Below are 17,995 nucleotides of genomic sequence, written 5' to 3'. Positions count from 1 at the left end.
ACACATAAAGCAACTTATCTCCCATCGGGAAATGAATTCCCAGTGAGAAATGAAGTTGCCTGGCATGACTAAGAATCAGGTCACTTGGTATAAATGACTAATTATGGGGTTTAGAACTTAGCTTTTGGATCCAAATTCTGGCCTATAAATGTAGAACAAGTTCTAGATTTAATTAGTCATAACATCAATTAGAGTATTAATTCTACTCATGCAACTCTATTCACATCAGAAGACACTCCTGATTCACAGCAGTACAAAGACTCTGGAGTTCAGTGGTGTTTCTGTACCCTGTGTCAGATGTTGAAGATGACAAGGGCTCCGAGCAGTGGACTCACACAGCCACATACAAGCTTTGGGCTGCCAATGAGCTTGTCCACACAACCCACTAGAAAGTACAGGTATTAATTCAGATGGTTCCCAGCCTAAATCAATTGACATATCGCTAATCATTAGGCTTTAGTTCCAATCTGAATAGTCCTTTAAAAGCCTTTTTTTTATCTGTTTCTTCTTTTTTCCCCAGTTATTTCCATGCAGCAGCTATAGCACTGTAAACAGGATTTTTTTCCCTAGTTATTTCACTGCTTCGCTCTTGCCTCTACTTACTGTCTGGAACTAAAACTGAGACTTAGTAATGGGCATCTGCAGTTAGGAATTTCTGTAAGTTGTCTAAATTACTGGGACTTGTTCTACAGTTCCCAGTTCATGTCCACCCCAGTGGCCAAACAAGCTCAGTCTCTTCATCTTCGAGAGGAGGGTGCACAGGGATAGGACAAGGGGAATGGCTTTAACCTTCCAGAGGGGAGATTTAGATTAGGTGCAAGAAAGTTCTTCCCTGTGAGGGTGCTGATGCACTGACACACATTGCCAAAGAAGCTGTGGCTGCCCCATCCTTGGCAGTGTTCAAGGCCAGGTTGGATGGGGCATGGAGCAAGCTGCTCTAGTAGAACGTGTCCCTGCCCGTGGCAGGGGATTGGAACTGAATGGTCTTTAAGGCGCCTTCCAACACAAACCATGATGATTCTGTGATTCTATGATAATGTCTGAGCTTATCTACCTCTAAAGAAACTGAAACTTCTTATTTATTAGCAATATATTCTGTCTGCAATTAAAAGTGGATGTCTTGCTGTCTTTTGCTGAGGAAATAGAGGAATATATGGAGGAAGCGACAATATATTTCAGCAAGGCCAAAGGTACCCACATGTTCTGCAAATCGTCTGTGGAGGTTGAACAGTGAGGCTGCACTACACAGCATGCACAGACAGTTCTGTAAGCCATGGAACAAACTTACTTTTCCATGTCACAATCAGGATCACATTCACATTTCAAGGAAACAATAGAAGACTTAATTCAGCTTTCACTATGCTGGAGATTTTCTCTGGCTCTGCCTCTGCCTCTGCCCCTTTCTCTCTCCTCATTCCCAGTGTTCTTGAACTCTGCCTGCAGTGCATTTTAATGTTTGCCAAGATATCCCCAGCTAAGGATGAGTTAATAAGAACATCTGGCCAGGATGACGCTCTGTCACCCACCCCCTCAGCACATCTGGTGGTCATGGCCATGGATGGAGAACCTTACCGAGTGTAAGGCTTCTGCAAGGAAAGAGGATTTTGTCAGCTAAGGCTGGATTTGTTAAAATACCCCAAACCAATTGGTTATGTAAAGGGGCTTTCATGTCAATAGGAGAAATGCCTATAAATAAGTACACACACACATATACACTTTTTTATATAAGCAGAGTATACTGTCAATGAATAAGAATGTGGACTGCCTAAAAACTGTCTTGATAGGTAATTAGTCCCAAAGGCCCTAAACAAGTTAACCATCAAGGCGTGCTGCAAAAGAACTCTCTTTGGTAAGGGCTTTTTGAGGAGGCTGAATGTCCATTCTCTCTAAAGGGAAGAGAGGATGAAAAGGGTTTATGTGCCTGGTTGGCAGAGTTCCTTTTTGAAATGATTACTTTAAAACTTCTGGATCATTTTTTGTCCTTCTAATAATGAATTAAGGTGTCCAGACAGTTTTGTGGGCATCTTCCTGTATTATTTATATAGCAATCCATCAGTACCAATGCCCTGCTCTTGTTTTCCTTTGCTGGTTAAAAAAAAAAGATGGATTTTTTCAGACAGCACAATGAATCATCAGTGAAGAGAAAACACTGGGCAAAATCTCTTGTTTAAGAATGGCCTGTGCAAAGCTCAGGCCAGCACATTTTTCATGGGATGCAAGGGAGCAGTTCAAAGAATTGGCAAGGAGTGTGCCCTGCATATTCATGAGGCTGGGCAAGGAGGTGAAGGTACAGGAGAAGGCAGAAAAGCGATGTGAGGATAGAGTGGAATGTAGAGCGAGTTACCACGGTATCCGATTTTACTGCTGTTTGACGTAAAGCTCCTTTGCTTTTACACAACCGCTGGAATTGAATGGAAGCAGTTCAGGGCATAAATAATGAATGTGTCTTTTACATGTTAAGAGAGGAGAATCTGCACCTCATCACAGAGATAACGCACCCCTCTCTTCTCCCCCCCCAGTCTCCAGCCTGCGTTCCTGAAGTCAGTCAAGATCTTATCCAACAGACAGAGGAGAAACTCGAAAACAGCCCCTGCAAAGAGCTATTCTCTCACTGTACAAAGTAAGTATAACTCGATACCCAGAGATCTCAGAGCCGCAGCCAGCAGTGTGTAAGGAATGTGTCAGGTAAAAGAGAGACATTTCCACTTGAACCTGAAGCAAGTATCTTCATCTTATGTTCATAATCCTAGAGGCAGAGCTGACAAGCGGTGAAGTCATTTCATCTGAGCAAAATGCAATAAATATTTCCATGCCATTATATACACTACACACAGGCACTTAGTGTTTCAGGTATTTGACGGAGTGTTCTAGCCAAATAAACCAGCCGTGGATTTCATGCTGTGTGAAAAGAGCTACAATGATAATGCATCCAAAGAAAACATCTCTGTTTCAAAGTGAATAAAAATTAAGTGGCTATACAGCCCATTTAGACAGAGGAATGTGCAAACTTGCTCCGCATGGCTTTTCCAGCAAATCTTCACCAGGAGAATGGGGCTTTTTTGAATGCTTTCTGTCTGCCTGTGGCGTTCAAAACGAGCGTGCATTATTTCATCCTTTGTCTGGGAAAAGGCTTATCAGGTTTTGTAGCGGCGAGGCGATTTGCGCTGTTATGCGCTAAAGCTCCAGGTATGCACTTTGCATTTGCGAACACTGACCCGAGGCTGTTCACGCCAGTAGATCATAAACGAGTGAAAATATGAAAAGGAGGGATCATCGCACGCTGGCCCGTGTGGTTTCTGGCTGAGCACCGTTTGTTTTCCCTGGATGATGTAATGGGGATTTGTAAAATTCGCTCCACTGTCATTCATTGTTTTGACTCATTTCATTGACCTTTTCGGGTTCCAGTTATGCTTTGCGTTGGTAGATGTGGGTTATTTCTGGCCTTCTCTTCTAACACAGCCAGTTTCCTTGCCTTGGCCTGGTGTCGTGTAGAGATGCTCCTGTAACTCGCACCAGTTGTGTGTGCCAGTCCCAATGACAAAGGCAGAGCTGTGCTCAACACAAACCCCCCTGATGCCTGTTTCCAGTTCTCAAATCGGTTTGAAAGCTGACAGTTCCCTCTAAAATGCACTTTGTTGTTGCCAAAGAGGGGAACTAAAAAGCAAACAACTGCTGAAAGGCAGCTATTGTTCTGTGAAATGCGCACAGCTTTTAATTAACTGAATGGAATAGGCTAGCATTGGACACCACTTAATTCAGGCTCGTATTCACCAACAGCCATTCCTTCCTCTCAGCTCAAGCAGATAAATGAGCCAGGTTTGAGACCTTGTTAATAAATATGCTGGGCATTTCACATGGACTGAAACGGGGTCAAAAGGAAGCTTTAAAAACTTGCTGTTGGTATTTACTAAATGCACTGAATAATGTTAATTTTGGAAGAGTTCACAGACCAAGAAAGGGAGGCATACATACAAATATGAAGCTTGCTATCCTGTAGGAGCAGGAATGGGGAAGAGTTTCAGACACATCTTCATAGATAAGATCAGTCTGCTGGAGGTATGCATGTATAAGCTCTAATTTCTGCTTTGACCTTTAATATTTTGGCTGCCTGCTCCTGCCCCTCTCCAATTTCCCATGTTTATCTTATTCATGGCAAATTGTTTGAGGAGGTCTAGAACTACCCCAGGGTAAGACATAGATCACCCATTCCCAAACCAGACTGGTCCTTCAGAGAGGATTTCAAACCTCCTCCAGTAAAATCTGGAGCTGTGTGTGTATAGCCTTAGATACAGAGAGAAAAGTGTCTGTATACCCAAAGACAGACATACACCCAGAGCCAAGTTTAGTCCCCACCAATGCTGCCAGCAGAGGTGGAAGCAGTAGCCCCAGTAAGCAAGGCAAGAACCCAAACCAGCAGGTGAACAACCCCTTCTTAATCGATGTGACCACCTTCATCTCAGGCAGCTCTCTCAGCTCAACCCATCTTTTCTTAGCTCTGAACCCTTGGCCTTTCTTATGGGATGTCTGTTGGTCTCTGGCTGCTTGTTGACTGTCACAAGCAACATACTTCTTTCTCGCATTTGCAGGCTGATCTTTCTATTCCTTCCTTCTTTTGATTATGCAAAAGACTTTGCATCTACTACATGAGCCCAAGAATTCTTTTCTTGATCCAGAAGCAAATCCACATCCCTGTTCAGACTTTCCTCTGTTTTACTCTACAAAGCACACAGCTGTTAGGCAAAGCCCCTTGATTTTAATGACAGTTACTGTATAGAAGGAATTGACATTGATTATTTTTTTGCTCAAAATAATACCTCTATGGTCGTTCTTTGACAGAAATGGGCTTTAGACAGAAATCTTCGATCCAGATACAAACATCCCCTAAAGTTTAGGAGCTCAGTTCCTGAGGGTGTTGTGTTCAGTTACTAACAAAAGCAAATAAATTTGTTGTCTAGTGAGTAACAGTCTTTGTGAACGTCCATTGAAGCCAGTGGGAGATGCCCTGTTAATTTTCAGCAAGCATAACCAGTGCATATTACTATTCAGCTTGTATAAGACCTTCTGTTCTGAAATACGTCTAACATATCACTTTGTTCCTAGATTGAAACCATGGGTAAAATAAAGTACAAAATAAAAGAGAATGATCACACCATACAAGAAGTCTGGATTTTCTCCTCTTGTTTTGTTTCTCTTTTGCTCCAAGTTCAGGATTATAAAATGCTTATATATCCTTTTCATCTGAGATAGATCTGTCCTTGACCACCTCAGTGGGGAACCATTCCAAGAGTACCTGAACAGCATGTACTTCGACAGGTTTCTCCAGTGGAAGTGGTTGGAAAGGTAGGTGTCACAAGTTGTTTGGGTTTTTTTTTTTTGTCCTATAAAAAATGAATACAAAAGGTTTGTTTTCACTTTCCATGCAAAGCACATAGAACATGCTCAAAATCTGACAGCTGAGATAGTATGTTTGCTCCCTTTGCCTTCAAGGTAAAGACAGTTTGGCCTTTCTTCAGCGTTGCCTATGCCTCATCCTAATGTTTGCCATTTATGGCCCTCTTTTGAAGCAATTCTCTCCCTCTTTTCACTGTTATCCTTCAGGATGGTCTGTCAAGACTCATTCACCATTTTCCTGAGCTATACTCCAGGGAAGCTTTCCCAGAGAGTTCCAGGAAGGCTTTCCTAATTTTAGCATTTGGTTTTAAGTGTTCATTGTTAGAAGGTTCAAGAAGAGATAATGGCTTTAGCCACAGGAAGATGTCATGTAAGAAAGTCATGGTTATGTTGGTGTTAGACTCAATTTAACCGTGAGCTGAGTCTCCAGCTGTGACCATCCAATGAGCATGATCGGTGCCAGGGATATGAGTGTGCCTAGACCCAGAAATGCTCTTCAGCCTCTCCCTTCTCTCTTTAAGGAAGCCTGTGATCTGAGAAATGGCTGTGGCCAATTTCTCTGTAGGTCCTGTCACCATGAGCTACTTATGGCGCAGATTGAAGGACACATTACACATTTTTTATAACCTATCCCTTGTGCATCTGTAATGCTAAACTTAAGATACACATCCAGTCTCTGGCTTTTGCATTTGCAAACACTGTGCCCAGGCAAGACTGAAACAGATGCTGCTCACTAGGGAAGCAAAGAACAAGCCAGAAACCTACCCCAAAACTCAAGGGGGGCAGTTTTGGCTTCTAAAGCTCAAGTGTTTGCCCATTTTAATGCTATCAGCTACATTAGGCACAGCAAGATTAAAGTACATTCAGCAACTTCAGTTGGCTTTCTGTTTAGCTGTGCTCTGAATATGGTGACTTATTTGCTTGGACTACTTATCATTATTATTAAATCACTGTAAACAGACAAAAATGCATCATATAGGTCCTCACACCGTATTTATTGGCTAGACATTTCTGAGCACATTTAATAACCAGGCAGCCTTAGTGGGTGTTAATTTGCAAGGAAAGGGGCCTTTGCCTGCTCCTTGTTGGGAGGGCTGTAGCAGACATGCACTGCTGGGTAGCAGTGACCTTGGGTTGAGAGAAGCCCCAGGTTCCACAAATGGAATTAATTATGGCAGATGAGTTAGGGCCAGATCCGTGAGTGGTGTGTATCAGCGTGGTGCCTCGGAGATCAAAGGAGCTGTGCCAGTTCCTCTCCCTGGAAAGCTGCAAAGCTGCTGCACAAGAGGGAAAGGGAAGCGGTGGGCAGAGGGGAGAGCCGTTTCATGCCAAGACGTGCTCCACATGCCATCTTTACTGAATCCAGCATTCACTCTCCCATTTCAATTACAAAAACATCAGATGATTCATCCCTAGCCAGGCTATTTCCTATCTACTTTCACATTTGGGATAAGGAATTTTCTGAAATGCTTTGAGGATTATTACTTTTTCCATTCCCCCAACAAGTGTGACAAGCTATCGGATATGCCTGGCTTAAGAAGCTGGGAGAACTGTTTCTAGGATTAGCAAAGAGCTGTTAGTAGCTCCTTCTGACAGCCTGCTGGCTCCAATGGAGGAGTCATACAGTCCATTTATTCCAGAGACATTGCTGAGCATGTAGTTATCACTGCTAATTGTTGCTTTTAACCCCAACAGCATTTGCAGGATCCTCACAGAAGCCTGAAAATAGCATCTCTCTCTCTTCTAGTTTTGGCCTTCTGCGTGTTTTTCTTCCCCTACTTTTAAAAACAATAATGAGCATAAATGAAACGATTCACTTTAGCATTTATTCCTCATTGTCATCAAACTCATCACCGCTGTTATGGGAACAGCCACATTATTGTGCTCCCTCTGCCGGCTGGCTGCCCGCCAGAGGGAACCAGAGCTGGTAGGGATATCCGTATCAACCACTAACGTAATTGTAAGGCTTCAGTGGTGGAATGGTGGGGTTCTTCTTCTGTCACATTATAAAGCTTTTATGGTAACAAAGGGTAAGTTAGTGTAGGGCTGGAGCCATTTTGGTAAGGCAGGATTTTGTGGGAACCTTGTTAGGTTGTATAGTTCATGTCCAATGAATGTTAGGGAGCCCTCTGCCCTCAGAAGAAAAGACTTATTTAACCCTTATTTTGTCCCTTTAAAGGAAAGAGATGCTTTTCCTCCCTTCTCACCCATGGTGCTCTACCAGGAGGCAGGTATCCCAGGCAGGGAAGGACTGGCTTGGAGCTTGGCTTCCTGCTCTCCCCTCCTGCGAATGGCACCTAAGCCCACCTCTCTGGTGCCTGGGATTGTTGCTTTCCTTGTTTCACATAATTTTCCTGTTTTCTTTAAGGTCAAGACATCAGAAATCTTTTCTGGTGGATTGAATTCTGGATCTCTTTTTCTCCATCCCTAGAAGTGTTCAAGGCCAGGTCAGATGGGGCTTGGAGCAACCTGCTCTAGCAGAAGGTGCCCCTGCCCATGGCAGGGGGTTGGAACTGGATGAGCTTTAAGGTCCCTTCAAACCCAAACCATTCTAAGGTTCTATGACCTTGAAGACCAAGCAAAGTCATAAAGTGTTAGCCCGTCCTATGCCTCATAAGAATTAATATGTTATTGGAAGCTCCCAGGTCTCCGCTTTGCTTAACAAAGGCCAAACCTATATCATGGAGATACAGAACCCTCCTTAGTCCTAAAATGCTTGCAGAAATTATACTGATGACTCACTAATGTGTTGTATTTTATTACAGCTTAATATGTTCGAATTGAAAAGTTCAAGCCATACATAGCATTGAACTAATGGAATTACATAATTATATATTATATTCTATAATAGGATTACCCTGAAACAATATGATTATCTAATATTTATGTCTTTTGCTTTTTCAAAGTATGCTCTGAAATAAATCACGGAGAGTGCATTAAATGTGTTGTCTTCTTTTTTTTCTGTATTTCCTTTCCTTCCAGGCAACCAGTAACAAAAAACACATTCCGGCAGTACAGGGTGCTGGGGAAAGGTGGCTTTGGGGAGGTGAGTAGGTCTGAAAGCTTCTCCTAAAGAGTGTTTCTTACTTCTCAGGCACTGCAGGCCATAGCAGCCTGATGCGACAGAGGCTGATTTTCATTGAGTGCCAACAGCTTTACTTAACCTCTCATGACAAGAGGCAGTGGGTTCAGACTGAAACAGGGGAAGTTTAGATTGGATATAAGGAAGAAGTTCTTTACTGTGAGGGTGGTGAGGCACTGGAATGGGTTGCCCAGGGAAGTTGTGAATGCCCCATCCCTGGTAATGTTCAAGGCCAGGTTGGACAGAGCCTCGGGTGACATGGTTTAGTGTGAGGTGTCCCTGCCCATGGCAGGGATTGGAACTGGGTGATCTTAAGGTCCTTTCCAGCCCAAACTATTCCATGATTCTATGACACTGTCATCCCAAAAGGACGCTTTTGGGAATTATTCCCTATTCGACTAACAGTGGAATGAGGGGCACACCCTTATTTGTGTTCTAACTGATGGCGGGGCAGCAAGAGTCAGAGGAGGGGTGGACAGACTTTAGCTGAGCAGATTACAGTCTGCACAGACAAAAGGAGGTGGGATAGGAAGCAGGCGGAGGAAAGTGGAATAATGAAACCAATATTGCACAGCAGGTTTGGAAACAGTAGTTGGTTCCCCAGCTGCCCCCGCCTGTGCCTTATTTGCTGTGCCGCTGTCTCTAACCTTAAAAGGACTCGCTGGGATCAGCTCATGAGGAGTAAAGTGCAACCCAGATGCAGCGTTTGCTTCGAATTACCCAGCAATTGTTCTCTTTAATTCGCAGGTCTGCGCTTGCCAAGTGCGAGCGACAGGGAAGATGTACGCCTGCAAGAGGTTAGAGAAGAAGAGAATAAAGAAGAGGAAAGGCGAATCCATGGCACTAAATGAAAAGCAGATTTTGGAAAAAGTCAATAGTCAGTTTGTAGTGAGTATTGAACTCCCCGGTGCTCAGCTCCCTGCTCACCTGCTGAGCACTGCTCTTGTTGAACCCAAGGCCTCCTCCAACTCCTCCAACAGGAAGCTGATTCCCTTTGCTTTGCACCTTCGTCCTCCTCCATGCACCTGTGCCAAGTCTCATTTTAGTCTCTGGTCCGTACGAAACGCACCAACCAAGGTGCCTGTTCCTGCCATGGGAATGATGCATTTCGTAGCCTTGACTTGCATCAGGGCTGCATCAGCTGAGCTATTTTTATCCAGTGTGATTACCTGAATTCCCAGCGTCTGTGAGAGAGGAGCTTGGAGGAGACTGAAGGATATGCAAACCAAACAGATGAGAAGAGATTGGCTAGTAACCAGTGACGTGGAGCTGGTCTGTCTGATGTAGGGCTTTCCTGACTCATGCCAGCTGTTGTGTCTCTTTAAAAACTTGCCTTAGATTAAAAAGAGGTGTTGTTCTCTCAGCATCTGTCGTGTTCTTTATGCTTATTTTAGGAAACACTGTGAAAACAACAGATGTGAGATGTTTATTTACCTCTGGCAGAAGCAAAGATGATGGCACGTACTTAACCATGATGGGTAGCTTTTGGCTTGTCTAGTCGTTCCTGGGGCACCTACCATAGCAGGAGTGCCTCAGTGATGGTCCATTTGACCACCACAGGACCAGGCTATCCGGGCCTTCCTGGGAACCTACTGAGATGATAGTTTTTGGACAGCTACCCAGCGAAACAGTGCAGCAGGAGGTGTAGATCCCCTTGGTTTTTAATATCTCTCTTACATGGAAAAGTATGCCTGGAATTAGTATGTTTGTCCAGCTTGTGAAGCTATCTGAGCATTAGCCATGGGGGTTTCTGATGATGAATAGGCTGGATTCAATGAATTAATCTATAAAATCCCAACATCTGATTTTTCTGTCCTTCCAAAATGTATGTTTGCTATTGCTGTAAGCCCCAGTTCAAATTCAGTTTCTTTTTTTTTTTTCCTTTCCTGGAGGATATCTTTAATGAGAAGTTAGTGCTTTCTTCTCAGCAGCTAAATGAACTGTCACAACTATGATACAAATGTTTTTCTAGGTCAATTTAGCCTATGCCTATGAAACAAAGGATGCATTGTGTTTAGTTCTGACCATAATGAATGGAGGTGACCTGAAGTTTCATATCTACAACATGGGAAACCCAGGCTTTGAGGAGGAAAGAGCTTTGTTTTATGCAGCAGAGATTCTTTGTGGCTTAGAAGACCTACACAGAGAAAATACTGTGTACAGGTAAGCACTCTTTAAAGTCTTATGGAATATCTTTTATGGGTAAAAAAGAACTGCTTGCATCTTCCCTACTCATTGTGGTGCTATAAAGCTTAGACGCCTCAGTGCTGGGGCGAAATTTCACAGGGTACAAATTCAGTATGATTCAGTAATCATGGAAGGAAGCAGTTGCTTCAATAATGCATCCTGTCTAAATTGCAGAGCTAACACAAAGCTCCCCAAACCCTACCTCGGTGTGCACTGAATGACGTTAAGAAAATCATGAGCGTTCCTATAAAGGGATTTCATTGAGGTTTCTAGTTTGTAGTTGACATGAAATGGAGATCATGCTATTCAAGCTTCTATTTTAATTAGCTGGATTTTATTGTACATCAGATGTGGAAAAGCCATGTCCTACCCCAGAGGGAGCACAATTAGCACAAGAGGGGGTTTGAGACACAGGGCAGGGATTCACGCTCTAGGACATGAACAAGCTTGATTAGCTGGATCATGATGGTGACCATGACATGCCAGCTGTGGAAGGAGGCACACTTACAGCCATTCAATGGAGATGTCCTGCTGGCAGCATCCCACCCGCTGCGGGAGCAGCCAGCGGGCAGAGCACTGCCCGGAGCGGTGACAGCTTCGAGAAGGACAAATGTCAACTTCTCAGCTTCCAGTCTGGCTTCCAGCTCTATACAAGCCTTTTTCCAGGGCATCACATGGTTTACTTGCTGGAAAAGCAGGGTGGTTGCAGACAGAGTTCTTGTGACTCTATGAGGATTTATTTTTTCCTAATCAAAGACCAGTGGAGTTGTAAACAACACTGAATGTTTGCCTTCATCATCCCAGCTTGTGAAATCATTACTGCTGGCATTCACAGCAGAAGAGGTCCTGTAGATTGATGAAAGAACTTCCAAGGACAATGATTAACAATGATATGTTATTTTCAAGAACCAAGCCGCACTTTAAATCATTCGATATGCCCATGTGTAATAAGCATTATGCATATGCTTGTATACATAGGAATTACAATATTGTTGTTCCTTGGAGGAGATCTGTAGCAAACTGGTACTTGGTTGCCTCAGTGTGACTCAGATCTTGCTAGCTGGCATAAGGAGAGCAGACAGATAACATGCTGATTGTGTTGGTGCTGGCCCAAGAAGGACATATTTTTTTTCCCAAGGAACAAAATGGAATTAAGTGTTTAATGTCAATTGAAAACTCAAATAACGAATGATGTGTCTGGCTTCCCTCTTCCTTAGAAACCATCCTACCACATTCAGAAAAGTTTTAGGAGGCATTATAGTATTTCTTTAAGAAGTTCTGGATCACAAGCTTGCTTTACTGTTGAAAATGACTGGTACATTCATGACCTGGCTGGTGAAATGCCATACTAACTCTGCTTTCTAATCAAGCAAATCAGATCTGGCCACCTAAAATAGAAGGTGACTCTGAGGGAAGTGGCATCCTACTTCCTTAAGCAATTGTTTTCATGTTACTCTTGAAAGAGTTGCTAGTTTACACCTCAGATGCCACATTCGTTTTGGTGATGAATGGTGTTATATCCTTGTAGGTGACATTTTCCAGCAGTATTCTGAGACCCCTAATTCATAATACCACAGCATGTTTTGGGACCAGTAAGAAGTGCTATATAGGTTAATAAAATATAGCAGCTAAATGTTACCACTTTCTCAAGGTGAATAATTCATTGCAAAACACTTCTTCCTCCAACTTAATTTCATTTTCTGTGAACAAAATGATACTGACTAAATCACAGCATCGGAAAACACATCCCCATCTCACGGGCCGGTGACGCACACTGCGGATGTGACCCGAGAGAGCAACCAGGCTCAGAGTTAGATTTATCTGATGCAGATCCCCCTTTGCCAAATGAGGTGCGTTGGTGACATTTCTCAACTGCATCGCATTGGTAAAGGTCAATGGGTCAATTGTTCATGGAATGCAAACATAGAAAGCTGATGGTTCTTTTAAAATTATTATTATATATAATTATATATATTATATACGATGATATATAATATGATATATTTTATATCATTGGATGAATATATACATGTATTTTATATCATTATATTAATCTTGTTATGTTATACACAATGTTTATATATAACATGATATATATATTTACATATAAATTATATATACACACATGTACTATAGCTGTGCCTGGAAGCTTGAGTCAGCATCAAGACCACATTGTCCAGTAAATATACAGTAAAGCCTTGTCCACCTTGATTAATTGAGTTGTTCATGCTGTCCTGTACAGCCAAATAACGTACTATCAGCTTTCTAGCATGGGCACAGTGCTGGCAGTTTGTGTTTCAGTGTATTTAGGCTAGACTAGTTTACATATGGGAAGCTATTTAGGGGGCCTATAGGGATGCTAGGGGGCCTATAGGGATGCTGGGGAGAGACTCTTCATTAGGGACTGTAGTGACAGGACAAGGGGTGATGGGTTAAAACTAAAACAGGGGAAGTTTAGATTGGATATAAGGAGGAAATTCTTTCCTGTGAGGGTGGTGAGGCACTGGAATGGGTTGCCCAGGGAGGTTGTGAATGCTCCATCCCTGGCAGTGTTCAAGACCAGGTTGGATGAGGCCTTGGGTGATATGGTTTAGTGTGAGGTGTCCCTGCCCATGGCAGGGGGGTTGGAACTTGATGATCTTAAGGTCCTTTCCAACCCTAACGATTCTATGATTCTATGATTCTAAGCTGTATCATTGGGAAGTAGCCTTACATGTAACTGTGTCTGCCAGGGAATTTTATTTCTCTTGCACATTTCATACAAGAATCACATTCCTCCTTGGCATTTGGAAGTGTTGGCCATGCAAAGGAAGCCATCCTTGATGCTGAGGAACCAAAAGTCTGAAGACAGAAATGACAACTGATGTCTGGGGGGGAAGGCAAGCCTGCTTTAATTGGCCACAGTTACAGCTTGAAGTGGGACTAATAACTGCTGGAGCAGAAGATGGAGTAACTAATGAAGTCTGAGTTCTTCAAGGAAAGAGTTCTTGAGGGATTTGGAATAAATTCTTACAAATAAATAGGAAATGCCCTCCACTGTGTTGCTCCAGCATTGGAAACCTTCTGATAGGCAGGGAAAGCCACAGCAGTTATGTTAAACTAAATCACAGCATTCGGCTGCCCTTCACATGTTTCAGTATTGTTTATTTGAAAAGTAGGCTTGGTACCAGTGGGCATTCGGTGAAGTTTATCTTGAGAGGTCAAGAGGGTCTGGAGCGAGCAAGAAGAGAAGATTGTTCCCATTCTTTATGTTCTTGCTTGAAATAATAAATAAAAGCTTTGAGGCAAGTTTTGAAATTTCAATCTCAGCATTGTGAAAACTGTAAAACATCCCTCTCCATTCGTGGGGAAATTCCTGACACCAGAGTGGAACAGCTTGAACCTCAAGGCGTGCTCCTGCACAGGCTCTGTGCGGTGCACGGATCTCCTGGTGCGAGGGTTTCTCTTGTAGTGTCCCCTCTCTTTGCTCTTTGAAAAGAAATGTGTCTTGCTGGGTCGCTAACAGAATCAAGCTGGTTCACAAATGCAAGGAGGCCTTAGAAAAAGATGAGGCCAAGCACTTCTTGGATTTGCACCAGGCTAAACGCTGTTTCGGTAGGAGTCGACCAGATAAAAGTCAGGGCATGATGTTGTGAATTGCAGCAATACATTTTTGCCTGCCTCACTCAGCAGTGCTGGTGCCTTTTTCGGGCTCCTGAGCCAGCACAGCTTGCTCCCATCACACGTCCCTTCTCGGATGCTCCCTGCCCAGCACATCCCTGTCTTCCCTCCAGCACCTCCAGCTCCCATCTCCCAGGCTGGCTTCATTCCTGCTCTGTGTTAAAAGAAGGCTGTGCCTTGTCCCTACTTAGCAGCATGGGGAAGGTGGGCTGCATCTTCCCAGCAGCCAGCAGCATCCAGGAGTGGTAGTGCCGGCTCACCTCCATAGGCACAAAAACATACCTTGGTCAAGCGAGGGGACTTGAGCATGGCTGGTCCAGGCAGCATCTAGAAGGAGCAACTGGTGAAGTGGGTTTGGTGCAGACAAACCCTTCAGAAGAATGAAGGTTCTGCCAAGACTCTGCTAAATACATGAAAACTGAGATTTACATTTTTCAGACGTTTATAACTTGGCCAGATTTGGGAATTCATTTTTTCACAGAAGCGATACAAGGCACATGTTTGACATCAGAGTGACCGCCTTGCCAATTTTCATGGTGCTGTTCCAAAGCATGTAGGCACTGGAGTTTCACTGGAGTTTGTAAGAAGAATCTTAATGTGGGCACAGCGTTCTCTTCTTTGCCCTTCATTTTCCAAACTCGATAAAATTATTACATGTGTGCAAAAGTGCATGTACACACATTCACTGATTTGGTTTGAGTCAGATGCCAGGCATAGAAAATTTGAGCCCAAGATATCGCTCTTTCTGTTTTCATATGCAAATACAAGATTTTAATATGTTTTTAACAAAAGATTTTATAACAGAAAATGTGACAGAGATTTAACAACACACAGGACTGCATGAGTTGGTTTACAGGGCTTACAGGACTGGATGCATGAGTCCATTATAGAGTGGATTAGGAACTAAATGTTTGGCTCAGTGAAAAAATGTAACTGGTTTAGAAAAAAACATATGGTTTTAGTCTATCTGTGAAGTGAGTTGTAGAAAGTTGTATTGGTTTCATGAGTTCCTTGCTGTTTGAGTTGACAGTCAATTGGTTTATTACCAGTAATAAATGCACTCACACACTGTCAGATGGTTACGTTATCAAAACCAGCCTCATACCAGTAAGTGCTCTCTTTCATTTTCAGAGATTTGAAGCCAGAAAATATCCTGCTAGATGATTATGGTAAGTCTCAGAGGTTTACAGAGATGCTTTCATATTAAAGTAGATTAGGTTGGGTTTAGGATATATACTGTACAAAGACAAATAATGCTCTGAAGTGACTAAGAGGCTCAGCACAAGCTAATACTGCTGTCTTGGGTGGGTGGAGTGCTGGAGCTCACTGCATGGATGGAAGGAAGCAGGGTTTGTTCTCAGAGCACAGCTTTGCTGGAGGTGTCTGCCTTCTTTCATTGTTGTTCCATCCTTACTGTTGCAAGGCTGACACCACACAAAGGAAGTTGTAATTTCTAAATCTGTGCTTCCCACTCCGTTTACAGAAGTACTTTCATCCTCTGCTGAGCCAACTCTCGGTTTGTGCAGACCCAGGTACCCGTTTGCTCTGAAGGGAGCGATAATTGAATCTCATGATGACTTACAGACCAGATGTAGCCCCTTCAGCCATCAAAGAGCTACCGAATTATGTCAGCCCATCCATCCCCTGTGATCAGTTCAAGATACTTCTCTCCAGCCTGCTTCCCATTGCCTTTTTTCTGTTGTTGGTTTTAAAATACCTAACACAATCCACTCTAGTCTGTAGCCTCACTGTTAAAATTCATTTCACTGCATTGTAATTCCTCCTGTCCTTATCAATGAAACTGCTCCAATTCAGCAATTGAAAACACTCTTTACTTAAAATGTCTGAAAAGTTAATTGCAAGGGTATTGTAGCAATAATAACAGTTGTAGTTTTGGCCTAATCTGGATCATATGTCTACTTTATGTTGTTTTGTTTCTTTTTTCCTTCCAGGCCATATTAGAATATCTGATTTGGGTCTAGCTGTTAAAATCCCTGAGGGTGAATCAATCCGTGGAAGAGTAGGAACAGTAGGGTATATGGGTAAGTCTTTAGTAGCTCATCTTTTTGATAATTTGCTGAGATTACTTGAGTTTTGGAGATCTTTCTGCCATGTAAAAGATTCACATTCAGCTGTGTCTGGGTTGCTAGACAGCAACCCACCAAGAGTCATGCAAGTGGAAATCAGAAGTGGGCAAAAGGATGGACCACAGCAGCTCATAATGAGATGGGTCTATAATCTTAAATCAGCAAAGAAAGTAAAAAGGGGAAATAGCAACTGAGATTATAGGGGTTGTGCTGTAGTTTTATTTTAGGAGGTCTGTGTGCTAAAATGGAGGTTTATTTCTAGTTGCTGTTTTGTATAATGGTTTAAATGTACATTTATTATAATACGGGTAAGTCTGCACCTATGGTCATCTTGACCAAGGTCATCTTGAGTCTTCCCCTACATGCAGGAGAGGCTGTGAGAAGGAAGATTAGAGATGTGTACATTGGTAAAAATCACACTCAACTAGATCAGGTTTCTAATATTCAGCGTAATTATTTGCATTCATTCTGTGGGTGGGCATATTTCTTGGAATAAAAATTGTTTATGCTTATTTGACTAAATGGAAACTAGCTGATATGAGCCACTGTTGCAGCATGTGGAGACTTGAATGAAAGCAGGCAAATCAGTTGTCATCTCCAACTTTTGTTATCTCAGTTTAAGTCTGTGTACACACTAAGACTCTGTGCTTGTGAGCACATGGGTATTTGTGCGTACAGAAGTGAGGATGCCTGCAACACAGTGCCTGTAGAGCCAAAGCACACTGGATGGTTGCAACACAAAATAAATGGATTTGGTTTTTGAATGAGGAAAAAATAAGTTGTAAATGAACCAAAAAAACAGAACTTGCTTTTGAAGAAATGTCACTGTTGTTTACAGGATGCGTGTTTGCATGTCATTTCTTCCCTAAATGGAGAAATCTGAAAGGGTTCTTAAGATTAGGCTTCTACTTAATACTTTGCTTCAACTTCTTTCTTGTTGTTTTAATTGGTCTGACTTAGTGGACAAGTCAGAAGACAGCATGCACATGGCATGGAGCATGTAGAGAAAAAACCATGGCATGTAGCATGCTGCATTTTCTGTAATGCCATCAACAGCAACCACTCTTTGTGCATGTGTGTTCAGTCACCAGAAAAGAACTTATAGAAATGTAAGGGTTTTTTGCCTATGTGAATATCAAGCATTTCCACAGGAGACATCTTTCTTCTCCACAGCTCCTGAAGTGTTGAACAACCAGAGATACACACTCAGCCCTGACTACTGGGGGCTAGGCTGTCTCATTTATGAAATGATTGCTGGGCAATCACCATTCCGTGGAAGAAAAGAGAAGGTGAAGAGGGAAGAAGTGGACAGGAGAGTGCTGGAGACAGAAGAGGTGTACTCCCATAAGTTTTCTGAGGAGGCCAAGTCCATCTGTAAAATGGTAAGGGGCTTGAAGGCCCAGTGTGGCAGCTTCATTAGCAAGCTGTATCTGATGGTATGAGCAGTAACACAGTACCATAGATGGGCTGCAGAGACAAGGACTAACGAAGTTCATCTGTTGATGAGATGATTGCATTCTCTATTCATTCAAATTGTGTTTATTTGGCCTTGCTTCTCCATGAGATTCATCACGGTCATCTTGAGTCC

General features: G+C 42.8%; 1 protein-coding gene across 2 annotated transcripts in view; it reads left to right on the top strand.

Annotated features, from left to right (window-relative positions):
• The window catches only part of GRK5 (G protein-coupled receptor kinase 5), a 161,826-nt gene that overhangs the window by 130,999 nt on the left and 12,832 nt on the right, over positions 1-17,995 (top strand). The window contains exons 5-12 of one of the 2 annotated variants that reach the window (XM_061458614.1): positions 2,520-2,620; positions 5,248-5,340; positions 8,374-8,437; positions 9,221-9,361; positions 10,446-10,636; positions 15,452-15,489; positions 16,273-16,362; positions 17,581-17,789. In XM_061458614.1, the coding sequence (XP_061314598.1) occupies positions 2,520-2,620; positions 5,248-5,340; positions 8,374-8,437; positions 9,221-9,361; positions 10,446-10,636; positions 15,452-15,489; positions 16,273-16,362; positions 17,581-17,789 (927 nt within the window). Of the gene's footprint in view, positions 1-2,519; positions 2,621-5,243; positions 5,341-8,373; positions 8,438-9,220; positions 9,362-10,445; positions 10,637-15,451; positions 15,490-16,272; positions 16,363-17,580; positions 17,790-17,995 lie in introns of those variants that run through there. The other variant, XM_061458615.1, reaches the window with a different exon arrangement.

Source organism: Pezoporus flaviventris, unplaced genomic scaffold (genome assembly GCF_033815535.1).
Source record: "Pezoporus flaviventris isolate CSIRO_AGI_PZ_B2104156 unplaced genomic scaffold, CSIRO_AGI_Pfla_v1 ptg000029l, whole genome shotgun sequence".
Classification (NCBI taxonomy): domain Eukaryota; kingdom Metazoa; phylum Chordata; class Aves; order Psittaciformes; family Psittacidae; genus Pezoporus; species Pezoporus flaviventris.
Note: the sequence above shows the minus strand (reverse complement) of the source record. Positions and strands in the feature narration are given on the sequence as shown.